The sequence below is a fragment of the Sphaeramia orbicularis genome, chromosome 1, assembly GCF_902148855.1.
Source record: "Sphaeramia orbicularis chromosome 1, fSphaOr1.1, whole genome shotgun sequence".
NCBI classification, from domain to species: Eukaryota; Metazoa; Chordata; class Actinopteri; order Kurtiformes; family Apogonidae; genus Sphaeramia; species Sphaeramia orbicularis.
This window is the reverse complement of record NC_043957.1, coordinates 15,921,650-15,949,472: the sequence shown is the minus strand read 5'-3', so window position 1 is coordinate 15,949,472 and position 27,823 is coordinate 15,921,650. Positions and strand designations below refer to the sequence as shown.

The window sequence follows — 27,823 nt, the reverse complement described above, 5'->3', positions numbered from 1 at the left end:
TAAGAGACACAGACTTCTGTCCTTATCAGTTCTTTCAGTCCTGTGTCTTGGCCTTGGAAGGAAGTTTTGACTGCAAAGGAACAGATTAGACAAGAGTGGCTCCAACTGCTTTACCGGCTCCCAGGAGAAACAAAATTAAACGGGGGGAAATTATTTGATTTCTACTTAATTTCGTTATAACTCAGTTTTTTATAAATGGGCCTCAGCATTTAACTCCTCACTTCAGAGCAGGTAGATCCCTGCACAGTTCGTCCACTTTTCCTTCAGTCCCACGATTTGCCGGAGCGCATCCACAGTCTGTCCAGCGATGTAATCCAACTTTTGTGTGAGTCCGGAGCTCTTCCAGCCAGGTCTCGCACGCAATCCTCCGACTGTGCCACCATCTGCTGTAATACCTTCACGTTGTTACTAACCACTCCAAAGTGCTCCTTAATTTTGATCGACAGCAGCAGGGTCTCTTTGTGTGCTGCTGTCTTTCCAGCTTTGCGATAAACCAGGGCAACTCCAAGACCAATTAGAAGGTGTCCCATTATCAAAATCCAAATATACAATATTTTCAGAAAAATGGTCAAAATAATATGTTAATAATATATTCTCATTTAATAGCAACTTTTTTCTCAGTAATTATGACTCAAAATGTTATTTTTCTTGTGTCATTATGACGTTATTCTTATATTTCTATGTTTGTTGGTTGTTTTATTACAAGAATAAAGTTTTTAAGACAAGACTGATAATGAAGATATTATGGCTCAAAATATTTTGTCTTTAATCTCATTTACATTGAGGATGAAGTTAAAAGAAATAAAGTTAAATCGCCAGAATAAAATCAATTTAAATAATTTAAGTCACAATATTGTGTTTTATTATATAAGGACTTTACTGTTAAATATTAGACATCTACATTGAGAAAATTCCCAAGAATGAAATCAGATCTTTTTTTATGAGATTTTTCTGTCGATTGCAAGAAAAAAGCGGTTTTAGAACTTTGTCAAAATATTGTGATATATTTTCACATTTACATATTTGTTTCGTACATTTACCTTTAAATCTTTTATGTAATTTATTACTGTTTATTAATAATGCTTTTGTTCTTGTGTGAATATTTAGTTTGTTTTTTTCTGTTTAGTGTTTGAGCTTTGTCTTATTTTCAGTGGATTTTATTTTTCTAAAGCCTTGTCATTTTATTTCAATCCTGATTTATTACTATTTTCCTTTTGTTTTAGAAAAACCTGATGACATCCTGACGACGAAATCGAGTTTTATTTCTTTTTGTGGCTGTTTGTTTTACACAGTATTCCTTAACTAAACATTGTAGTTTTTTGACTCATTGAAACATCAGCTAGTAATTTTTTTTTCTCTCCTCTCTAACATTTTCCTTGTAATATTTTGACTTTTTTGTCAAGTCTTGACTTATTTATGGTCATTTCGCCACTTTTCCACCAGTTTTATTCACCTGTTTGGACTTTTACAGTTTATTCCATCATCTCCCTTTAACCTCAAAGTCTGTATCATGTCTTTACACAGAGTTTTGAAGACTGGTCAATGTTCATCATCTTCTGGATCCACTTGGAGGTTTTCATCAGGTTCTGGACAAAGGAAATATTCATGTTTTCAGACTTTTACAGCTGAGTTGAAGAGAAGGTGATAAAATCTGACCCTGATCGACGAGAATCAAAGGTTTGATGAAATAAAAACCACAAACTCACAATGGAACAGGATTTTAAAGTTTCATTTCAGCCCAAAACTCTGTTGATTTACACCTCAGCCACATTGAAACACAAACTCCATTTATTTTAATGATGGTTTTCACACCAATAATGTTTCATATGTTCATCTGATGCTAAATTCCCCTTAATACACCAGGTTAATAAATACATCTGCTTTAATATTTAAAAACTGTACACATCCTTTTTCAGTTTCTCTGCTCAAAAAGCAAAAATAAAACCGGTCTTAGAGATGAGGTTTGGCAAAAAGCAAAAGAAATACAGAGAAATAAAAGGTATTTTCTAACACCAGCAGAAAAAAACATCACCTTTCAAGTAAAACCGAGATTAAAACTAAAACTACAGGTATCGTACACATCCGTCACCAAACACAAAGAGTCAGTTAGAAAAAAAACAGGAGTCGCATCGAACACGACGTCCTTGGCGGGAAAAGCCTGTACACGTCTGACGAAGTAGGAGAAACCGAATCCACCGTTTTATTCTACTCCTGAAGGACGAACAGAACCTGGTTCAGACGGAAACAGAGAACGGACGATCGGGACGGTTCACAAACGAACCGGTTCAGTTATTGGGTTTTTATGGAATTGATCGTCATCATTGGTGCAACTGATAAATTATTTTGTTTTTGTCAAAAAATGTCATTTTCTTACAAATCAGGTTCATTATATAGTCTTTACAAAATTAAAAAAAAAAAAGTTTTCTCACAGTTACATTGATCATGTCATCATATTCACATAGAAAACCTGGTTCATACTTTATTTTCTCAAGAACAGGTTCAGTGTTTCATTTTCATGATAAACTTGTTTAAACTTGATTTTTTCTTCTATGCCAATTATTTCACCAAAACAAGAAAATAAAACTTATTTTCTTACAATAACAGGATCACTATGTCATTTTCTCTACTTAATGAATCATGATGATAGGTCCATCATTTTTTTTTTTTTTTTTTTAGATTCATCTCATTTTGTCACAATAACGAGATGATAATCCTCTTATTCTCTCCAAGTACCCAAGCCTCCTTTTCTTATGATCACAACTGGTTTTCTCACAATAATAAATGAACATGATTAATTTTCTTTTATTTTCTCCTCATAATTGGTTCATTTATCGTCTTATCTTTGAAAAAAGCTACTTTACTTTAACAAATAAAAACAAAGTCAACTGAAATTACAGCAGTTAAAACCTAAACCCGATGTTTGGCCGTTCTCAGTTTTAGTCGAAGCTTCAGTTACACTGTTTTTAACATGGTTGTTAATAAATACTTACAGGTTTAACGGTAAAAGCTTCACTGCAGGTTTTTGTTGCTGCAGCTCGTCAGGATTTCATCATAAATACACAAGAAAAAGCAGCAGGTTTTTCCCAAATCCACAAAATGACAGACAGAAAAAATGGAATCAAAGCTTTTCAGATCATGTTGGATTTTTCACATTAGTCTGTTTTTCAGGTTGAAACCTGGCTTCTCATTGGATGAGCAGTGTCACATGACAGCAGATGTCAAACTCAAAGGGGGGAAAATGAAGAAACCAGGAAATAAAACTCGAAAGAGAGAAGGTTTGGTTCAGGTGAAGGAAACTAACGCTCACAGTTCGTCTCATTTGATACAAGAAAAGAATCAGAGCGGAGTAGAAAGAGAAACAAACATGTAGGAGTTTATTCACTGCATTAATAAGGACAGATTTACTACAACGCGAATGAGGAGGAAATTAAAATGGGATGAAAAGACATGTGTATGTGATGAAACTTTATAAAATCTGCTTAAAAATATTCAGAAATGACCGGAGTGCTGACAATAAAGTCATGGACATCAATGTGTTGAGTTGTACAGATAAGAAGTGAATTTATTTCCAGTGACGGGCTGGGGAATTTATGTGGCCACTAGAGGGAGTCACTGCTGGTCAAGACCAAGTTAAGGATGAGAACCAGAAAGAAGCAACTGTCAGAGTCAAAGAAAAAAAGTGAAAAAATAGAAGCCTTTGTTTTCTCCACTGGATACAGCTCTAAATGAAAAGAATGGAGTTTGATGGTGAAATGGCAGCATTTCTTCTACACAGGTGAGTTTGATTATGAGGCTTATGAAGGTATAAAGTTATTATGTGATGTTCTTATCTTTGCTAAGTTGCCATTTGTTGATCTACAGTTCAGACTAAAATGTGACAGCTCTGGCCTTGTTTGGACAATTCCAAACAGATCTGTAGTGCAGCTACTGACAACACAAACCGAACAGAAAACAGAGGTGATTAGTGGTTTTACTGTGGCTGTTTTCAGTCTAAAAACAGAACTAAGCTAACAGAGCTATAATGTAAATTATCAGCTGATGCAGAGCGTGAAGATTATAAAACAAAGTGTTACTTTGAGTAAATATTAAAATAAGTGCCTATGAGTTTTAGTTTGAAAGAAAACTTGTTGATGCCATAATACAGATGTGTGTAAACAATGAGCTTTATACTTCATTCAGTGACTGATACAGTCTGTGGATACATAGGGTTGGTTCGTTGGTGGTCTTGGTACCAGCTTGACCCCTGCTGGTCACAATTTGTGCATCAGCTAAAGCACTATGAAAACCATATGCAAATGAAGCTTCAGGTTTCACAGATTTCAAATTTTTTGTATCAAGTCTTGTAATGCAACAGAGTTAATTAAACCTCTTCATTTGCATGAGGTCCAACTGTGATGTTTCCTGTAAAACACTTGAACCAAACTGAAGGAAAAGGTGCTAAAACACAGAAATGAAAGGACACTTTAGTCATTTAGGGTAAAGTTTGGACATGAGATGCTTTTCTGAACCATCTCTGCCTCGATGAAGGTCTGATCCGTTAAAATTGTTGACTGTGAAGAGAAGCTGCAGGTTTGACATTGTCGTGGATTTGTTGAACAACTGGGTCTAAGAATAAAAATCTACGCGAGTAAAATGAAAATAAAACTCAGAGAAACACAGCAAACAGGCTCATCCTCCTCATCGTCACTGAGTCCAAACCGGTGAAGACGTCCAGTACGGACTCCAAGTCCTGTCCATCAGGCGTAAAGTCACTTAAAGCCCCTCCCATCATCCACAAACATGAGCATTTAGTCAGAAAAACTGAGTGACAGGTTGTTATTTTACAGTTCAGAGCAGAGAGTCCAACGGCTGCTCGTTTGGATCTATTCTCCTACAGAATTTGACAAAAGGCACGTTATTAAAATGGGATCTTGAAGCGACGGACAGACAGACGCTGTGGGGGGAGGAGTTTACCTGCTGAAGAAAAACAAAAAGTTCCAGCTCACGTCAGGTGGTGTTTGTTTTGTTCATCATCTCTTCCAGAGGTGTGTTTGTTCGGCAGACCCAGGCCAGCCTGAGTCCACATGATGGGAGGGGGCAGGGAGTCAGGGGTGGTGGGGGCAGGGGGTTCATATTTGACAAATCTTAAAGTACGACTCCTCCTAAGTCCTGCCCACATCTCGCAGAGCGTTTCCCCTGTGCGTGACACTCGGCTGCAGAGTCGACTCAGGTCATACAAAGACTTTGGCGAGGGCGTCGGCTCCAGCGCTGCCGATGTAGCACTTAGTCGGATGGAACGCCACGTCGTGGATCGACTCCTCAAACTTCTTGCGGTGGGCGGTGAACTCCTGGATGCAGGTTTTACTCTCCATGTTCCACAGACGGATCGAGCAGTCGTGACCTGAGAGGAAACGGCGAAGAAGACGGAAACAGACGAGACATTAACTTATTGACAACAGCAGCAATGATTCAACTGGCAAACGCTCAGTTTCCACCAACATTCCCAGGAACTTTAATTTACCTGGATAAAAGAATTCCTGGTAATCTGTGTGCTTTGCGTTTCCACCAAAACATTTCCAGAAAATGTCCTCAGATCAGTCTGATGACGTATTGGGGAGTGGTAAAAGACACTACACCTCCAGTCCAGTAGGTGGCGGTAAAAAGAAACTTAAGGCCAAACAAGCACAATGAGGCCATAAATGGCGACAGGACACTCACGTTGTTCTGCTGTTCCTCGTGTTTTATTACACCGCAAAAAAAGTCATGTGATCTGTTCTGAAGACACGCAGACACCAGTCGATTAAACATGGAGGGTGAACGGAAGTACGGAACTCTGCAAATGTGTTCCGCCAATCACCATTCTTCAGTACACAGCCCCAACCCTCTAGAAGACCCTGATTTCAGGAAAAGTTTTAGGTTGAAGGACAGTTTTTCACCAAGTTGTTTTGGTGGAAACGCACTGAGGTTTTTCCAGAATCCAGGTAAATGATAAAATGTCCTGGGGTGGAAAAGGGGCTATAATAGAGCAATAACAGTGATTTAATTGAGGATGACCGGGGTCGGACACGTGGAGGTAAATACTCACTGCCGGACATGAGGTAAAGTCCGTTTGGATCCACAGCAAGACTTGTAACTGAGTCCAGATGAGCAACCATCGAGTGGATCAGTTTACCTACAAAACAACATCTCAAAATTAACCTTTCATTTGTTTTTGGTAAATGAACCAAAATGACATTTTTACTTTTTTAGGAAACTTCTAACAGTTTGACACTATAGTGTAACGGCTTTAAGTACAAGGTTTTAACCCCATAAAAATGTAATTATTTGAATGACTGAAAATCAATTTAGTTTGTACAATTGACAGGTTATTTATTTCAATTCATCTCCTAATAATTTTAACAGTAGGAACACAATTTCTACATTCAGTTCATTATGATTAAACAAGACCCAGAAACAAAGTCTTCTTGTTATTTCACCTGTGAACATTCACTTACTACTCCACAATCTTTAATTATTATGAAGAGGTGAAGTAAGCGTTGTAACATAAATGATAATATCATCGGTATAAACAGAGATTTTAGAGTTTTAATTAAAGCTACCTGACAGATACAAGGACAGGCTGAGAGTTTTTCCACTTTTATTTAGTTTTAAGAAATCTAGACTGTGTCATAATGACCTGTTGGGTTTGGTTTTTCTAACTATAAAATTCAATAATCATTTTATGAACCATGAAAAACATGTCCAATCTGTAGATGTAGTTCATTTCTCAAGACACTGGATGCCAGATGTGTCCTGTTTTCCTAAAATGTTCTAGCCAGTCTCCCAGTTTATGCATCACACCTTAAAAAGCTGAAAACTGGATCCCAATTGACTGCAAAACAGGTGTGATTTCACAGATGCTGTTGGCAGATTCAACAGACGAATGTGGAAACATCCTGTCCGGTTTATACAACCATTTATGTTGATGAAATGGAGGTAAAGTACAAATACCTCTAAGCTGTACTTCAGTTCAGTAATACTGACTGAGTACTGGTTTTAGAGCTTTTATTGTGAAGAAAATCTACAGAGGTGAAACACAGTGGTCAAATAAATGTACACAATTCTAATGACTGTGTTGGTCAACTTAAAACAGAAATTTGCAAATGAAAAACTGTGGTTTGCTGTAAATATAAGATTGTGAAAACACATTATTATAGAGATGACACATCCATTAGTGACATCATTATGAATTCAGAGTCGCTGAAGATGTTTCTGTAGCTTCAACATCCAGACTTAGTGTTTCTCACCTCGTTTAATACTTATAAGAACAAGTACAAAATGTGCCAAAATGTAACAGTCTTTTGTAGTAGTGAAATCAGAGATGCAGCTCTTTCATACTCATCAAATGCTACTTTATCATCTTCATGACAAACAATGACTTTATTTTGTCAATTGATACACATCTTATGTGTAACTGACAACAAATTCAAGAGGCAGGGCTTTGTCTTTCTAGAGAAATAAGAGTTGATGGAAAAAAAAGTACAAGTTGTTGCAGCTTCAACCAGTAGAGGTCAGTAAAGCAGAGGCATCAGCAACTGTTGCATCATAATGTGTTCATGAGGCTCTTTGACCTTTGGAAAATCAGGACCAAAATTGTGTTTTATGGGGCAAAATATCCTTGACCTTTGGCCACCAAATGCATCTTATTTCATCTTTAGGTCCAAGAGACGGTTTATGCCAAATTTAACAAAAAACATAACTCATGATACTTCACTTGAGAAATGAGGTGGCACACTGACCTTTGACCTGTGTCCATAAAACTCTCCTCAGATCATGAAGTGAATGTTTGGGCCACATTTCTGATTTTTTGTCCAACTGTTCTGGAGATATCACACTTTAAATTTTATCCAAACCAAATCAAATCAAATTTTATTTATATAGCACCAAATCATAACAAAAGTTACCAAGCAGGTGGTGTAGCAGTTAGCACTTCCACCTCAGGGATAGAAGGTTCTGGGTTAAATTTACTGCACTAATTTCCTCTTGGTTATAGATTAAAAAAGTTACATGTAGGTTCATTCTTACTGACCACAGTGTTGATGAAGATCTGGAGATCTAGAGCGTCTTCAATCTTACTGCTACTAATGTACTGAGTCCTATGTGCTAATGATAATGCTAATGCTAGCTGCTGCATGTATTAGGTCTAGATCCAGGATGTCAAAGCCAATTTAGTTCCACATTCAGCCCAATATGATCTCAAATGGGTTGGACCAGTAAAATAACATAATAACCTATAAATGATGACAACTCCAAACTTTTCTCTATGTTTAAGAGCGAAAAAAGTAAAATTATATTATGAAAATGTTTACATCTACAAACTATCCTTAAAAAATGTGAATACCATGAACAATTTTAACTCTATTATATCTCAGTTTATCATTTACACATGTAGATAATATACATAATTTATAGATCACAGTGGATCTACAAATACACAAAACATTTTGTAAGAGGCAGAATACTGTTGAATTGCACTCACTTCTCTTTGGACATTTCAGGTTGTTCAAATTTGTTCAGATAATTCACATGTTTTGTTAAAGGATAGTTTGTAAATGTAAACATTGCCATGTAACTCTACTTTTTTACACTAAGACAAAGAGAAAACAGTATATTTTAATAGTATTTTACTGGTCCGACCTAGGTGAGATGATATTGGTGTGTGTGTGTGGCCCCTGAACTAAAATGACTTTGACCCTTATTCATCCCACAGGCTGGACTGGACCCTTTCCCGGGCCGGCTTTGTCCCATGGAATGTATGTTTGACATCCTTCCTCTAGAGATGGAATTTAACTATGAGAATAATAAAAGAAGTTAACCTTAACCCACTAATGCATCTTCTTATAAATTCTACATTTCCCATGATGCCCCACAGTAGTCCAGTTTGTAATGGAGGTGTAATGTAGTCACAGTGATTTCTGCCATGTATAGAACCACAAACTGTTCCTTTAAATATGGACCTGACCCGTGTGACCCGTGTGACCCGCAGTACCTGTGTTGTTGTCGAAGAACTGGATGTGGCGGTCCTCCTGGGCTGTGATGGTGATTGGCAGCGTGGGGTGACTCAACACTTTATTGATCTTACAGGGAGCATCTGCGGAGGCGGAGACAACAGGATGAAACAGACAGAGGCATGATGGGAAATGACTCTAATGTGTGGGAAAGACACTGAACCTGGTTCTGATAGAGGGTTAATACAGTTAAACATTGAGGCTCAGACTAAAATTAGACCATCTTTGTGAAATGGGCTGTGATTGGCTGAGGGGCGGACCTGGAGGACCTGCTGACTCCAGCTTCAGGACGAGCTGCTGTGTCTCCATGTTGAAGAGTCCGATGTGTCCGGTGGTGAAAGACGTCACCATGTGGGCCGGTTCACTGCTGACCAAGTCCACCGAGGTCGGAATGCCGAGCTCTGACAGGAAACAGGGAAACAATCAGAACACCACACTGGGACGGACAAGGATGACTTATTTATTCATTTATTTATCAGGGATGGTCCATTTAAACATAGTGGACATATACAGTTGTAGAAAAAAATATTAGACCATCAAAAGTCATCAAAAACAATGGTTATGCAATCATGTACTAACTCCTGTGTGTATCATGTGACTAAAACAGACAGAAAAGAAAACATGGAATGCCTAAAAGCACTGTTTTTGGCAGCACAATGCCATAGATATTGATGTAAGAACTGAAGTTATGGTTATTATCAAGAGAACATGGAAAATGGATGGATATCAGCTCTTAAATTAAACTCTTATGAGCTATTTTTGTTGTTATCATGATAATTGTCCAAACAAATGTACCTTTAGTTGTACCAGGCATGAAAATGAGCAAGAGATAGAAGAAAACAAGGGTGGTCTAATAATTTTTTTCTGATGTTCTGCATAAAGAGTATTTAACATTGAACTGATTTGGAACTTCCATCCCTGATTGGACTTTTCAACAGAGAAATATTTTTTCAGGATAAACAATGATAAAATAGAAACTGTGTAAACAACAGCATCAACAAACAACATAATTGCCTATTCACATTCATACCCTCAAAGGAAATAAGGAAAAAAACTGACGATTAACGAATAGAGGATTTAAGTCAATTCATCTGCCTTTTTATGATTTCATTTGCCGCCTTCATGGTAGTTTTTTTTTTTTTTACAGAAAAGCCTTAGACCACCGTTAACTTCGTAATTTTCTTATTTTTCAGTCTAGTTTCTTCACATACAACAAAAAACAGGAAATACATGCCTGTAAAAACATGCTAAAATCAGAACTTAAAGTCTTCCACAGGCTGAAGATACACTGATTTGCTCTTTATAACGTCTACATTTGTGCTCTGCTCTTTTTTTTTATCTCACCTCCTCTCTCATTGAAAACAGCGAGCGACGGTGAGGTGTCGGCGGCGTTCCACAGCCGGACTGTCCCATCAGCCGAACAGGACAGGAGGCGGTGGTGGGCAGAGCTGTAGACCAGCCCCCACACTGAGTCCGTGTGACCACAGAGCGCCCCCCGCAGGACTGAAGGCTCTGCAGGAGGACGGAGAGAACAGGAGGGTGAAGAAGACTACAACCCAGACCATGTCACTGCGGGGCTGAGAGGTCAAAGTTCAGCGTACCGTAGGAGTCATAGGGGTCGATGTTGGGATTGGGGGTGTTCCAGCTCTGGATGGTGCCATCCACCCCCCCACTGAAACACTGCTCGCCAGATGAGCTCATGGTGACGCAGAGGGCAGCACCGCTACACAGGATGCAAAAGAAAATGACAATATGTTCAAGAGCGGTGCATAAATTTGAATGTTCATCAGTTCAGACTATGTTCTATTAGATCTGATCCTATAAAAAAAAAATAATAATAAAAAAATTAATGAGGTTTTTGGTTTGTAGTGAATAAATGAGGCTGTGTGGTGTTATCAGAGGGGGGCGCTCTAGGATACATTACACATGGAAGAAAAAGTTGTTGACAAAAGAAGAAGAATCAAATCAGCGTCATTCAAACAAATAAATCAAACAAATCTTTCAGATACTTTCACAAAAAAAGACAAAAAGCTCCTTCACTGAACATTAGGGATCACAACATTATTGGCAGATATTGATGTTACTTTCTGTTTATTTTGTTTTGGTTGTTATTTTTTCCCTGAACACAGAAATATTAATTATTATTTAAAAGTTTTTTTGTTTAGACCATTAGAAACACTATGTCAAGGCTTTGTAGATCTTAATGTCACTAGATCAGGCTCCAGATACAGAGAATATATTTACAAGATGAAAAAGTACATTATTATTGTTTGTAAACTGGTCTCACCTGTGGGCTCTGAAGGTGTAGATCGGCTCCACATCTAAAGCAGCACATCTGGAAGAACCAAGCACAGACCACCATGGATTATATCACACACAACCTTTAATAAGCAACATCTTGTGCATTTGGACTTTAGATCCTGAGCATTAATGGTTTGTTTTTTTTCATTGTTCTCTCTGACTTCTGAAATGTTATTTTTCACAAAAATCTATTTTTTTTAATTCAATAATTACCTTTAAGTCACTGCTTTTTGACACTATATTAAGTAGCACTAATCAGGACTAAGATCTTTCAGTTATTGGTTCTTTAGCTTTGTGGTTAACCTGTTCCACCTAATTAGTGCTAATTTTCTCCTATTCTCCAAGTTCCAGAGCTTAGAACTGAACAACCACAGGGACTACATCAGAACATTTCCTTTTTTAGTTTGTGGATAAAATGCTACCTGAACTGCTGCTGAACATCAGGATACAATTAAACAGGTAGGAAGTCCAATTAGCTTCCATCACAATTTAATCTTTCTAAATGAATATACTGACAAAAGCTTTACTGTAGATGCTTTAATGTATTTAAGATTGGCTCCACATCTAAAGCAGCACAACATGGCGACTGGAAAGGTGGAAATGAAGGGGTTAAAGTTAAATGTTTTCTCAGCAGACATGAGGACATTGTTTCAGTGTCATGTTAACACTGTTTTCTCCAGATCACAGCTTTAATTGTCCTGTTTGTGTTTCATATCAGTTGTTTTTCGTAATAAATTCTCTCGTTATCTTGAAAAAGCTGACCCTTAGCTACTTGAAAACAAGCTTTACCATTGAGTCTGCTTATATGACCATAAAAATCCATTAACTGGTAGTACTCACATAATTGTAATAATCAGATCTGATGCATTTACATGCACTTCAGAAATACAATAATCTATAAACCCTGGTTTAGACGTTTAAGTCCACTATTGGATTTCCTCAGTTCATACATATGTAGTGACGGGCGTGACGACAGTGCACATATGCACGTAGTGACAGTAGAATCAAACTTCCTGTTGTCTTCAGCTCATGTTTGACTATGTCACTTCCACTTTCTATAATTTAATTGTTTTTCCAAATGTGCAGATGTAAAACGATTAAATAAATCAGATTAAAAGGTATACATGAATGCAGATATCGGAGTACTGGGGAGAAATTCAGGTGTGTTAATCTGATTTCACATAATCAGATTACTGCTGTTATCTGATAAAACATATCAGATTATACTGTTTACATGAGCACTAATAATTTGAAAACTCCACAAATCAGATAATGGACTCAGACAATTGTGTAAGTGTAAGTCAAACAAAGCCGCTACATGATGCACGAACGGAAGTGACAATGAATTTATACAGAAAACAAGCAATGATCTTCAAGTGTTCTGTCATTCCACTTTTTCTGCTGTTCTTATTAAATGAATAAATCTTCAGTAAAGGGACCTAAAGTCAAATAAAACCTGTTTCCAGGCATTTCATTTGAGCTCAGTTTCTGTATAAACTGACTTTTTGGCGGGCGCTGTCTTCTGCAGGTTCCACAGTTTGAGGGTGTGGTCTTCAGACGCTGTGACCAGGACAGGCTCTACCGGGTGGAATGCCAGGCTCCGGACCGAGTCGAAGTGGCTCCGCAGGGTGAACTTTGGGTTCCAGGTTTTCCTAAGAGCGTCTTTATTGTTGGTGATCTGAGGCGGAAACGTTGACCGTTAATTCTGTTGATCTGGCATTTAACTTATGAGATTAAAAGACAGGCATTGCTTTGGATTCTGTTTCTGTCTGAAGATGATGATGTAACCAGGATTTAAGGAGGAATGTGATTGTTTTAATATGCTGTTTGGGGAATATTGAGCTTTTAATATAAAATACATTATCTGAATATGCTGTTTATTCTGAACAATAAAACTAATAATATATAATAGTAATAATAAGACATAAATCTTTGGTGAATATTGTTTTTACTTGACTCAGAAATTACTTGAATTTGCAAGTTCTGCTTCTTAGTCTCATTACCTTTCACAATAAAAGCCGTAAACATATAAACTCTGTGACAAAAGGAACATTGATTATTAATGTTAAAGTAAATATAACATGATAATTGATAACAGACCAAAACCGATAATAGACCAAAACAGACCATTAAGAGACAGATTATTCCTAACCTCAACATTTCTATAAATATTTGATATAATGTACATATAGGACTTAAATAAATCTAAAACACAAAGAATTGTAGTCAGGAAACGCTACAGACTGTGGGTTTATGTCTTCAAATAACTTCTGAGTAAAGGTATTTATGGTGTTAGATAATTAAAATTTGCAGAAAATTCACTATTGTATCTTTAGTAGAAGGTTCATAGATAAACTTTACACATAAAACACACTAAAACATAAAAGTAACATAAAAAAGACAAACAAAAAAGAAAATAAGAATAAAACAGAAACGAAGATGATAAAGAGGCAGACGGACCATATCAGTGATGAGTGGTAAAGAATTCATGGTAAACCTGACCATCATTCTCCTCCTCCTGCCTGGTCTTTCCGTGGACTTACGTCATAGGCCATGGTCTCAGCCTCGTTGGCCACCGTTAGTCCGGCCAGTTCTCCTAGTCCCAGCTCATTGGATACAGCCTCGTCCACTCGTCCAAGAATGAAGGACTTCCCCGACGACGGCAGGAACGTCATGGCCTCTACAGCGACGACACACGCAGTTGTTTTATCACCACCTACCAGTTTAGAATCATTAATGGTCTGTGGCGCTGTGGGAGGAGCTACGTACCCTCGTCTGGACGTCCCACTTCGTGCTCATTGAGTCTGGGGACTGCGGGACGAGACGGGGGTGTCACCGGTGGCTGCATGGACGGAAGCTCCTCAGCGTCCCGCAGGTTTGCCAGCATGTCCTGCAGCTTGGAACGGTTGGGTCCTGGTGGGGAGGAAGAGGAGGATGATGGGTAAAAGGACAGCATAATGGAGACAGGAGGAGGCGGAGACGGGAAAGAGACATTAGCAAAGTGAAGAGTCCACACTGGAAACAAAAAGAAGCAGTGGTGAAAACATTTATTTAACAGAAATAAAAGTAAAACAGAGGTTTTTGAAAAACCTAGTTACAGTGAATGTGACATGAAGTGGAGGTGAAACCAGCTTCAGGTTGTTCTTGATCCAACAACGGACATGAGTCAGAATGAGATAAAAAATTGAACCTTCACTACACCTAAATCGAATCTCAAACAAAACTAGTCAATTTGTGAAAAGAATGACTAAAACAGCTTCTGCACCCATTAAACTAAATTAGACCCAAAGAGCAAACTGAAAACACTCAATACAAATAAAAACTAATGAAAAATGAGAAAAAAATCAAATGAGAGCAGAGGACGACAGCAGTTGGGATGAAACAGAAGGATTCAGATCAGGAAAAGGCAAATAATACCAGAAGGATGAGAAGAAGAAGAAGACGAAGAAGAAAGCCCATCTCAGTCAGAATGACAAACACAAAAGAAGAAGATGGAGGAAGAGAAGATGAAGAACAGGCCCGGATCAGCTCGGTTCGGTTCAGGACTTACTCTTCACCCCCTTCTTGCCCTTGCGTTCCTTCCTGTACTGTTCCTTGAGCTGGGCTATGAGTCCCTGGTCCACGTCCCAGGCCAGTTCACCCAGAGGAGACTGATCGTCCTTCTCTACAGGCCGACAGGAGGAGGAGGAGGCAGGGGAGGTGGAAGTGGTGGAGGTGGAGGAGGTGGGGGAGGGGCAGGAGGAGGAGGTGGAGGAGGGGGAGGAGGGGGAGGAGGGGGAGGAGGGGGAGGAGTAGAAACCTGTGAGTGTTGGATTCTCCTGTTCTACCTGAACTAAAACCAGAACCTACCACCTGCTGGTTCCACTGGAAAATCTGACACAATGAAGTGTTTATTTTATTATTGGACAAATCTGGTGTTTTCCTGGACTTCAGTTTCATCCATAAATCATGGACAAATACACAAACACCAGCACTGAGATACAATAGTGGTTGACTACTAGTAGGGTTTGACATCAGCTCTTAACTTTAAACTCCTTTAATTACCAAACAAAATAACCTTTACACAAATTAATTACTTTATAATTATAATAATAATTACATTATTCTGGAGATGTTCTGTTCACAGTAGCTTTAAAACATGGCTGAAGATGATGTCAACCACTGGAGGCTGCTGACAAACACTGCTATGCTCCGCCCCTGCAAAGGATTGGCTACAAAGTAGGAGGAGTCTGACTCCTTTAACTCCTCCCCTTTTACCACATTTGGTGAAAATCAGCGCAGTACTGTTTGTGTGATCATGCTAACAGATGTGTGATTTCATTTCCTGAACCAGAACCAGCAGACTGCAGAGTCGGACTCATATCGAACTGGTTTTACACAAGTATGTTAGTGTTCTGGTATTTTTCCTGAATTTGTGGCAGATTTAGGTGCATGTTCATGGAATCTGGAAGTCTTTCCTTGTGGAACATGACAGGGTTTCCACAGGCCTCAGGAGTTCCAGCCTTTTCCCTGAGTTTCCCCATTTTGTTTTTCAATAAGAAACAGATGATTCACATCATTTTCAATCATTTTTAGTACCACATGTGTGTGCAAAAACTTGGAAAAGCTAGAGATGATAAATAAGTAACATGCAAAAAGCTGCTTCTACAAAAAGTATCTAATGGTTTCCTTCATCCTGTGTGTCATTAAACTGAATGTCTTTGTGTTGTGGTGGTGACATCTCAGACAAGGGGAAAAAAAAGACTTTCACCATGTTCTGACATTTAAAAAAAAAAAAAAAAAAGAAGAGAATAGATAATGAAAATAATCTACATGTTATTTTCTTCATTTTTGCCTCAAAAACACTGGAATAAGAGCAAAGATTCAATATGAACCAGTAATCAATGAACCCGAGTCAACGTGCAGGCCTGTGTTTATGTTTACACTCTCTTTTCCAGAGAATTCACTAAGTAAAACCATCTCATCCCTGCCAGTTTGTTCTAGAAACATCTTCCCTCCTGCTCTGATGCCTGAAATGGTTGGAGCGCTAAAAGCTGCTAAATAAAGGTCTGGTTGAGGGAGCAGAAACATGCAGGAATCATTGAGGGGGAGTCAATGTGCAGGGATGACTGAACACGCAGTGATAATGCTGGCAACAACAAAGACCACATCTCCTCTTCCAGCTCAAGGCCTGGGGCGAACACGCCGAGCAAAACGAAGCGCTGCACGGCGGAGGCGGCGGCGTGGGTTCAACGGGAGAGGACACGATATGTTCCACGGCAGAGCTCGATTTGGCCGATTTCGAGTTGGGAATGACGACTTATTCAACTTGGATTGATCGTCCTCATTCGTCCTCTACGACGATCTGGACTGTGAAGTGATGAGTCACGCTGCGTGGGGAAGCTTTTAGTCAGATGACTCTGCATCTGTTGCTAGGCAACGGTGACAGAGATGTTTGTGTATGGTGCGGGGGCAGACAGGTCACCATCTGGAACTAAGATTGTGTAAGAGCAGTTTTAACAGAGGACTGTGAGTCTGGTTTTACATAAGCCTTTTTCACATCACAGACGATGACCAAACTCTGTCCTTTAAGTGATCTGCTTAGATTCAGTCTAATTCAGCAGAGTTATCACCCATCTACTAACGTAAACTTAGAGTTTCCCAGACTGAAGACACACTCAAAGTAAAGTCAATGTGGAGAAGCCACAACCTGCAGTTCCTCAGATGTCCACCTGAGGCTCCAGTCCACCCACGCAGACCCCAGTGTTAAAACATCTGACACAGTTACAGCCTGGTACAAAAACTATATTACATTACAAAACTACTGGGACACGTCTCCAAATCATTGCATAAAGGTGTTCTGGTCACTTTGGTGTCCACAGGTGAATAGAATCATTCACCTAGACATGCAGACGGATTCCACAAACATTAGTGAAAGAATGGGTCGATTCTCAGGAGCTCAGTGAAATACAGCATGGTATCATGATAGGAACCACCTGGAAAAATAGTCCATTCATGACATTTTCTCACTACTAAAGATTCCACTGTTAGAGGTTTTATAAGAAAGTGGAAGCAATTTGGATCAACAGCAGCTCAGCCACAAAGTGGTCATCCCTGTAAAATCCCAGAGTCTGGGGAGTGCATGCTATGGCTACAGTGTGCAGAGGTCCACAACCTTCGGCAGTCAAATCTTCAGACGTCCAAGCTTCATGTGTCCTTCAGATTAGCTCCAGAACAGTCACAGAGAGCTTCATGGAATGGGTTTTCATGGCTGAGCCGCTGCATCCAAGCCTTTCATCACCAAAGTCAATGCAAACCATGGGATGCAGCGGTATAAAGCAGCCGCCACTGGACTCCAGAGCAGTAGACAGTGTCCTCTGGACTGACCAATCACACCTTTATCTGCTGATCCCATCTGGGTTTGGTGGTTCCAGGAGAACAGTACCTGTCTGACTGCATTGAACCAAGTGTACAGTTTGGTAGTGGTGGTGGTGGGTTCAGGGGTTGGGCTTGGCCCCTTAGTTCCAGTCAAAGGAATTCTTAATGCTTCAGCAGAACAAAACATTTAGGACAATTTCATGGTCCAACTTTGTGGACCGACTGACACCTGTGAACAAAGCAACATAAATAAAGACATGGATGAGTGAGTTTGTTGTGGAAGAACTGGACTGGCCTACACAGGGTCCTGACCTCAACCTGACAGAAGACCTTTGGATGAATTAGAGCAGACACTGGGATCCAGACCATCCAAGATCAGTACCTGAACTCACCTCTAAAGGAATGATCAAAAACTCCCATAAACACACTCCTAAACTTGATGGAAAACCTTCACAAAAGAGATGAAGCTGTTATAGCTGCAAAGGACGGAGCAACTCCATATTACCCCTACGGATTCAGAACGGGATGGTATTAAAGTTCATGTGTGTAAGGTGTCTCAATACCTTTGGCAATACAGTGTATGGTGGTTTCCTCCTCTGTGATGGCTGTATGAGGGTGAATCTTAACATAACTCACCCATTCAGATTATATTTAGATGTAAAGTTCTGCATGTTGAAGGGCGTGGCTGTTGTGACTAACAGATGAGTCTATTTACATCTCTGTGGGCCTTAATTGACAGCTGCTGAGACAGACTGTCAGAGCTTCTGTTTATTGGATACAATATATTTCTCTCTGACAAACAGATCTATTGTTACTGAGATGATCCACCAAGAAAATCAATGTCAGATCATCTGTCATTATAAAGTTAGCTACATTAGCTAATGTTAGCATTATTGGATTACATATCTGCTGCTAACATGCTAACTATACTCCGTTGCACAACTTAGTGTGTTTATTCCATAGATGTTTTATTAGATCTGAGTCCAAAATGGGTCCGGTTCTTTTGAGTTTTGGCCAAAACATTTCTGGTCTCTGTGTTTCTCCTTTGTTTTGCCGATATGGACTAGGATTACAGACTCTGAAGTCTATTTTTGTGTCATAGATGATATAAAACATCAAGACTAATAATCATCAGATTAGTTTCCATCCTGGTTTGTGGTTGGATGGGTCCTGTCAGCAGGTTTACAGATGACAGGGAGGTGAGTTTTAAGCTGCAGTACTGTGAAGGGCCACTTTAGGGACAAAGGATAGTTGTGGATGGCGATGTTAAATCCATCCAAAGTTAAGCTGACACTGATATGACAGGGTAAAGGGGTGTTTTCAGGGGGTTCAGCTGCAGTTTTAAGTTTGTTCCATATATGAGCAGCTCTGTCTCTTAAAAAGCACAGCAATGGTCAAACGTCAAACCACAAACCGATGGGTAACGTCACGGAGGTGTCATCCACTCTTTACAAACAGTACAGATATACAGTAGACCTTTACATCAAATACTGATATACTGTTTGTCGATGAACTCAGTGAATAAACAACAGAAAATCCATCTGATTCTTTAGATCCAGACTGATTCAACCAGCGGAGGTCAACATTTCTGAACGTACTCACCCCACTCACCACCGTCCTCACCGCTTCTTGACTCTGATCCATCCAGCTCATCTGGACTGGCCAGGAAGTCAAACCCCTTCAGGGCCTCCTCTGTGTCAGGGTCATCGCTGAGGTCAGAGGTCGTAGAAGATGGTGTTGATGACTGCTTCTTCCTCACCATCTGAAGGAAACAGAAAGAAGGGTTCAGGCGGGACAGAAAAGGTTTCAAACTCCAAAAGATGCACAATTGATCCTGATTGGGTGCAATTTGCATGATGTCCCCAGGATTATTATGGTAAATGAAAGCTAAAACTAGCACAGAAAAACATTTTCATTGACTGAAACTATTTATTATTTATAGTATATTTCTATTTTCATTTTTTTGGTCTGTTTCAGTTCTTGAAAACTCTCCACAGGACTGATGTGCTATAGTAGTTTTTCCACATAAAGAGCTTAGATCTGGTTCAATTCTAATAGGAACATCACGTCCACATCAAAAACCACATTCAACTAAAATAAAAACATGAACTGAAGCACAAGGATACATCAGCTTGGTTTTCCTCTGTGGCTGCTCTAACAATTAAATTAATATTAACTCACTTTATTATCCCATAGGGAAATTCAGTCTCTACATTTTACCCATAAAACTAATACATAGCATTAGCTATTAGTAGGGATGCAAATTTTCGATTAATCCATTAATCATTAGTTGGTTGACCTTATCGATCGATTGACGATTAATTGATGAGTGGCGATTTTCCTGAAAACCTGAATTTCTCTTTTGATAAGGTCAATAAGAATAAAAGCTAAATATTGTTTATATACTTCATAAAAAAATCATGTCATATTCCTTCATGATTGATTTATTGTACCATTGGATACAGTACAGACAATGACATTTATGGAGTATAACTAACTAAATTCTGCAGAGAAATTCAATAATATAAATAGATCTGAAGAGGGGCAGTTTAGAAGAAATGGGCATTTCTGAGTTTACATCACTGACATGATGAAGCAAGATTTCACCGGAGATGCCGCCGTCCACCCCCTCCTCTCTCCGCTATTTTCCCGTGGTCTCCGGGGTGACCGCGGGACATACCTGTGGCCCGGATCAGGAGCGTGGTGGATGTTTTCAACTTCTGTCTCACTGACCAGATAGTCCAGATGACCATGAACTAAACCAACCTCCGATCCAATACTGTATGTATTTAGGCGGGGGTGCACTGCTCCCACAAACAGACGGGTCGGTCTGTGTTTGGCTCCACCATGTCCCTAAAGCAATTCTAACTCATCAACGCCATGATCGGGTTTGATGACCAACTATCCCAGCCGCGGGGTCGCAGTGCGGACAAACCGCCATCCTTCGGACAGGATGTGGAAAAGGGCAATTAACTGATAATAAATAATTTAATCCAGCAAATTCTTATAGATAATTAATTGATAGTCGATTAATTGTTTACGTCCCTAGCTATTAGCATTACCACATTATAGATTAAAGGTTAACTTGCTTTAATATCCCCATAGGGAAACTCAGTCTCTGCACTTTACCCGTAATACACACACAGAGCACCTGGCATTAGCATTAGCACATTAAGGGCTGCCATTGACCAACTCCAGATCTTAATCAGTCAATGACAGGAGAAATAACCTACATACACCTGTTTGAACTATTACTTTGCAGCATTTTTTCCTGTTTCATCTTTTATTCAACAGCCTTTTTGTCCAGAACTTTGTAACTCTGGTTTGGACTGGTGCATAAAATAAAATGAACAATTTGAGAAAATATAGAATACTAGGATGTTAGGTCATATTAATACTGATAACTAGGAACTGAAGTTAGTAAATGCATCGTTCCTGTTTTTAACTTCATTTCATTCATACATTCATTCATGCCGCATGGTACTGCGCTTCTAGTCAACTGAGCAACGTGATTGTAAGGCTATTGTATTCCAAAATAACTAATATCTCCAAAAGTATTGGTCTTATCAAGTTGCCAAGATATTTAATGTGGAGGTGGGACTAGTCCTCAAGTGTAGTACCAAATTGACCTGTTAAAAATGTCTCAGTTTCTCAGAGCTGTGCAGATACACACACATATACACAGACGCTCTGAGACCTTCCAGTATTATGACACAGATAATGTATAATTACATGGTTTCACAGATTAAAGATAATGGTTTTGTAAACAATATTTGATTCCTTTAATTGGACCTTTTCCAAAACCCACTTCTGACCTTGACTGAAACCAAACTGAAGGCCTCATTTTCAGGAATCTGAGTGTGTTTTGGCATTGTGTGTTTTATCTGGTGTGTCCGTACGGCTGCCAGGTCCAGGATGGTTTTGTCCCGGCCCTCGCTGTCCTCGTCCTCATCCTCGTCACTGAACTCCGCCGCGGCGCTCTCAATGAACTTGAAGGCCTCCAACACAGTGGCGGAGTCGGACATGTCAGGTTTACTGTGAAGACCAAGGACACACATGGTCTTTTCTTCAGAACAGTGGGTGTGTTTTAATAACATCAGGTGTGGGCGTGTCCTGCGTCTCACCTGACCATGCCGCTGTCCTTCAGGGATGATGGTTCAGTGCCGTTCACCATGGGTTCGCTCTTTTTCTCTGAACTTTTCTCTGCAGACTCTCCGGTCAGACCGAGAAGTGCCCTCACCCTCTGAGACTTCACATCCAGAATGGTGTCAGTGTAGCCCACCTCCTGCAGGTACCTGGGTCGGACAGGGGGACGGGAGACAGGAAGGAGACAAGGAGACATGAAGGAGACAGGAGGAGACAAGGAGACAGGAGGGAGACAATAGGTAACAAGGAGAAAGGAAGGAGACAGGAAGGAGACGAGGAGACAGGAGGGAGACAGGAGGGAGACAGTAGGCGACAAGGAGAAAGGAAGGAGACAGGAGGAGACAAGGAAGACAGGAAGGAGACAGGAGGAGACAAGGAGACAAGGAGACAGGAGGAGACAGGAGGAGACAAGGAGACAAGGAGACAGGAGGAGACAGAAGGGAGAAAGGAGGAGACAAGGAGACAGGAGGGAGACAGGAGGAGACAAGGAGACAGGAAGGACGAGACATAATTAATGGACTTCCGTGCCTTTTTACATCTAGTCTGATCCATTAAATCTGTCCTTTAGGTTTTTATGTTTTACCTGAATCAAGTCTTTTTTTATTTCATTAAAGATATTGATACAACAGTCATCAGTGATCAATGTCCTTCATTTTTATTTCACACAAATGTCTTCAAACAGACTGAAATCAAATAATTTTTAATGATTTATTCATTGATTTATCAGTGTCTCATCTACTGAGGACTTGCAGCTGACGTCACTGGTCATGTGACTGTTGTTCACACCACCATATTGGTAGGCACGCTATCTGGATCCAGAAAGTCAGAACTGTTGCTTTATATCGTATATTTCTTTGGACTCGTGTTTTCGTGTTTTGTTATTTGTGGATATGTCTGCTTGTGATTAAGGCACCATATGCCGCGTTTCCACTACGTGGTACCGGCTCGGTTCAACTCAACTCGGCCTTTTTGCGTTTCCATTACAAAAAAGGACCTGGAATCTGGTACCCGGTACTACTTTTTTGGTATCACCTCCGCCGAGGTTCCAAGACTGGGGAACAGATACTAAAACGCAGCGTGTAAACACTGCAGAACACTGATTGGTCAGAGAGTTGTCTCTGTGACCTGCCATTTTACAAAAAACAGATGCGGAAGTTCACAGTAAATGTAGTGTAGGTTAATCTACATGACAACAGCCTGTAAAACTACACCATTCAGTCAGGAGATTCAGTCTTTGATGGCCGATGTAAAAATTCAGCATGACCTTGACGAGACAACACGCAATGAGTGAGTTTATCAGCAACTCTGAGCAGACAACACAGAAGTAACGCACTGCATCACTATGACGTCCAGGTACTGTAAAGTCTGTAGTATCCTGTAATGGAAACGGTCTCCAGGAATAGTATATGGTAACCGAGTCGAGTCGAGCTGGTTCCACGTAGTGGAAACGCGGCAATAGATGAGTTTCAATGTTTACTAACAACAGTGATGCGCGGGCAACTCAGAGGTAAAAACACCAGTACCAGCTACCAGCTAGCTCACATCAGCTGTACACCTCCAGGCTCTCCCCCAGAACTCGTGAACGGTTCATGGTTCACTTTATTGTCACTACATGTAGTGTATACATGAACGAGCTGATATGTTAGTTCTAAAATGGTCCATGAACTATCTCTGTTCAAAAGCCGATCCCATCTTCTCTTTCACGGCCGCATAATTTGACTTGACCGCATGGGGAAGGCTGTCCCATAGCAGAAAAGCAGACTTGCTCAGACGGGTGGGGAGTATTGTCACCAGCTCCCTGCTGAACTCACCGGTGTCACCCGCCGTAGCTCCAACTGCCATTTCCAGCTGCTTCACCCTGCTGAGGAAACTCTGGCTGCCATCGCCGGCAAAGGGAGCAGGTAGATCCACAATCACTCTCTCTCTATAGGGTGATAGGCCAGGGGAAGCCCTCCTGGTAGGTTTAAAGGGGTCTTCATCACCGTACCACATGATGGCAATTCTTTTTTTCCACGCCACCAAGCGCAACAAGCATGCAGGCTAACTATACTGAGAAGCTACTAACCGTGGTAATAACTATGAACAGCTGTCGGCAGAACAGAACCATCGCTGCCACCAATGGAACCGAGCGGTCTTTATGCCTAACTTATAATTGGTGAAAGCTAAGTTATAAACGGCACACAGGAGTTTAGCAGGTCCATTGTTTAACACGCTGTACGATCCAAGGAAAGCTTGCCTACCAATATGGCATCGTAAACAGAAAACCACGTGATCATGTGACATTTGTGCAAAACCTCAATAGTTTAAAGTCCTACAGATCTATCATCTGTTATGTTTTATTCCTAGTTTTTGCCAACACATTTCCTGAGATGTTAGATTATTGAAAACATTTCTATATTTTACCTTATTAACCAATAATTTCACTACTTTTTCACATAGATAATACTGATTATAAGATACAAGGACTGTTTTTCTATTAAATATAGATAAAATAGAGACATGAACAAGCTCTTTAAATCCTTGGATCTTGTTTTTGTGTGTATGTCATGTTTCCTCCAGACTGGATCAGATTATTTGTTGGATTTTCCTGCAAATTCCTCTGAACCATCGGCTTAAACAAAAACTAAATCAGGTTCTGAAAAGTCCATGAAGTTCAGAAACCCGTGGCTGTTTCCAATATCTTCCTAATATCCACAAAACCATGATTCCATTAATGAAGCAGATTCTTTTTGAGAGCAGAGCAGAACACTGAAGTTTTAGACGTCATCAACATTGTTACTATTTCAATTTTATTTCATCAAATCTGTGAAACTTCATATGACTGAGTTCCTGAAGACTTTTCATCCAGTATTTTACACTGTACAGAAATGTGATTAAAGACCTTTTCGGACTCCAGAGTTGATGTTTTTTTACCCATGGACATCAGGACAAACTCAGACACAATCTTTACTTTACCACCTCAGATTGTTCTGAATTCACAACCTTCCCTCCTTAACTTCATAGTCAAACAGTCCCAGAATAAACTGAAACTCTAAAGTCTACAAACCGACCAGACTGATGCTATGTCCCTAGACCCTGTCACCATGTTTTAATTCACATCCAAACTAATAAAAAATAAACCAAGCAAAAGAAGCAAAACTGAGAGTGTTTTCAATCTAATCCAGTGGTTGAATGACGTTTGAATATACATATATACAGAGGTACATATGACTGAACATCTCATATTCAGCAAAGATGCTGAATAACCTTCTCATTTTTACACAGGAGTCATTCTAAACAGATGGATCTACACCAGCATCGAGGTTGGAGATTGTGACACAAGCTAATTATTATTTATTTGCTGATGTTTACACACATTACCAACAGCATTTGTGTGTCATCAGTCATGTAATTCAGCCTAAAAACGGGATTATTTCTGTATGATTGTAAGAAAACCATTGAATTATAAGAATACAAAATCAGGGTTTCTGCAGGTATCGGCAAATCTAATTTAATGCTTTCTAATGCCACTTTAAATAAAATGTAATGCCCACATCCAACTGCAGATACAGTTTTATATATAGTTGTCTGACGGTTTACCATTGAGAGGCTTCAGCCAGGTTCTGAATAGTTCTTCCTCCAATCACTTCTGCTGAAACTTGCATTTTCCCATTTTTCCGACATTTGCAATAAACAATAGCCAATTAAAGGGTTCCGCCTGTCAATCATCACACTATACTGCCTATCAAAATTATTAAATGTTTATATAATCGAAATAAATCGTGAATAACAATGCTCTTTTTCCATCAAGTGTATTTAATTATTCAATGCCTCTGAACATCGAATTTAATACTTTTTAATGCCATTTAAGGCCTTAATTTAAAAATTAAAAAAAATCTCTTTAATGACTTTTAATGCTTTATAATGACCTGCAGAAACCCTGTAAATATTCATCAGTAACAGCTGATAATGTTATGGCTGACCAATCCAAAGGACATGGACCTTCGGCTTAAGAAGAAGTCTTAAGAAGAGTCTGAATTAGCACTGTTTGGAGAAGATTTAGAGAAGTATTCAGTGAAAAAAATGAGAATGCTGTGATTGTATTTATAAAACAACATGAGGTGTTTGATTGTACTTATCTATTGGTGACAAAACCAAGCCAACGGAACCCTAAAAGTTGAATTGTATTCAATGGATTAGAGTTGTGCTCATAAATCTACATACCCTGGCAAAAGTTGTCAAATATTGTCCATTTTTCTCTATTGTTATGTATTTTGGGTTTTTTTAGACGCCTCGTAGATTAGTTTGAATCCCATTTATTTTCATTTTTACCAAACCTTCCAGTCAAGTGTTATAATCTTCTGTAATTAGTAAAGGTATTTGTAGGATGTACTTCTGGTACATGTTATATACATCATTAGGTTTCGACCCCAATGAGAATAACAGAGGATCAAAGGAAAAAGTCACATGTAGAATGTGTTCAAACCCAAAAAGCATGAGCGTAATCACTTGTTTTTCTACTTTTTCTCCAACAAAATGCAGCCATGGGTTCTTTAACATAAAGAGAAATGATCAAAGGAGTGTTAAAATATGACATTATTAGTTTGCAATTGAGTTCTTTCCATACTTGACTACTTATCTGGTCTTGATCTGGTTCTGCACTAGGTCCTCTCTTGTTCATTATTTATATCAATGACCTGGGTCTAAATGTATCAGAAACTAATTTGCATTTTTATACTAATGATATTTACCGATATTTAACGATAACAATATTTACTGTTGTTTGTACACAGAAGTGGTGATCTTTACTGTTTCTGTTCTATTTGTCTCTACTGAAATGGGTAAAAGCACTTTCATCAACTCTACTCCTATGCATGGCATATGTTGCACAAAGACTGAACGCTGAGTTCATTTCATTTACTGCTTTTAAATACAAATTGAAAGTTCTTTAGGTTGACTTCACAAGATGTACTTGTTTTCCATAATCTGCCTGTAAATTTAGTTTTTTTTCTTTTATTTGTTATATGTTTGCGTGAACTGTGCAAATTTGTAGGTGTGTTTTGTATTTGTTGTTGCCCATCTTGGCCAGAGAGGTTCTTAATCCCGTAACTCTTCTAGCAAATTATCCTCTCAAATTATCCTCAAATTATCCTCTAAAAACTTACATAAAACACAGAATCAAACTCAGTGCTAAAACCATATATATATATATATATATATATATATATATATATATATATATATATATATATATAAATATATATAGATATAGATATAGATATATATAGATATAGATATATATAGATAGATATATAGATATATGTAAAACATGACCAATAATTACAAAGATACTAAACATATAATCAACAATATTCCTTAAAAGCAGAACCCAATTTAATCAGATGTAAATCATCCACATCCCATTCAGTTAAAATGACTTTAAATTTATTTAAAGAGACCAGCTCCCTTTTATCCATTTTTATCTCCTTGTTCCCTTCAGTGGAACCAGAACATTGAACAGATTTCAATCTCAGTTCCGTTCTGATTTAGAGATAGACACAGAGATAACAGATCTTGGGACCAGAGACAACAATTATTAAAGTCATTCCAACAGATGTAGATCAGTAAATATGAAGGAAACACACCTAAAATACATTCAGAAATAAAAAGATACCATTGTTTCAGTTTGTCCATCCAACTTGAGTGTAAAAAAACACAGTGATGAGTGAATGTTTCAGGGTTTATAACAAACCTAAGGCACTGTGATATACAGGAAACCACAGAAATAATGTCCCCATAATCCAGCACAGACATGGAAGTGGCAGCAACAAGATTCAACAAGATTTAGAGTCAAAACCAGGTCTCCTTAAAAGTTGCTGAATGTGAGGAATGAAGGACAGCAACTCATCTGTTAAAATCCCAGATATCTGTTCTCAGATGGTGATTAGATAAAACGTCCTTTAACTTACAGCAACTTACGAGAGCTGAGCGGCGGCGGGTTCAGGGCTTGTCCA

At 39.1% G+C, this 27,823-nt stretch overlaps 1 protein-coding gene across 2 annotated transcripts in view; it reads right to left on the bottom strand.

Moving 5' to 3' along the window:
• Positions 1-1,713: 1,713 nt before the first annotated feature.
• The window catches only part of strn (striatin, calmodulin binding protein), a 73,761-nt gene continuing 47,651 nt past the window's right edge, over positions 1,714-27,823 (bottom strand). The window contains exons 5-18 of one of the 2 annotated variants that reach the window (XM_030160159.1): positions 21,809-21,979; positions 21,584-21,719; positions 19,287-19,446; positions 14,878-14,991; positions 14,097-14,240; positions 13,871-14,007; positions 12,830-13,005; positions 11,314-11,361; positions 10,628-10,749; positions 10,371-10,538; positions 9,287-9,427; positions 9,008-9,109; positions 6,065-6,151; positions 1,714-5,380 (exon numbers count right to left, since the gene is read on the bottom strand). In XM_030160159.1, the coding sequence (XP_030016019.1) occupies positions 5,211-5,380; positions 6,065-6,151; positions 9,008-9,109; positions 9,287-9,427; positions 10,371-10,538; positions 10,628-10,749; positions 11,314-11,361; positions 12,830-13,005; positions 13,871-14,007; positions 14,097-14,240; positions 14,878-14,991; positions 19,287-19,446; positions 21,584-21,719; positions 21,809-21,979 (1,876 nt within the window). In that variant the 3' untranslated portion in view covers positions 1,714-5,210. The remainder of the gene's footprint in view (positions 5,381-6,064; positions 6,152-9,007; positions 9,110-9,286; positions 9,428-10,370; positions 10,539-10,627; positions 10,750-11,313; positions 11,362-12,829; positions 13,006-13,870; positions 14,008-14,096; positions 14,241-14,877; positions 14,992-19,286; positions 19,447-21,583; positions 21,720-21,808; positions 21,980-27,823) is intronic. The other variant, XM_030160242.1, reaches the window with a different exon arrangement.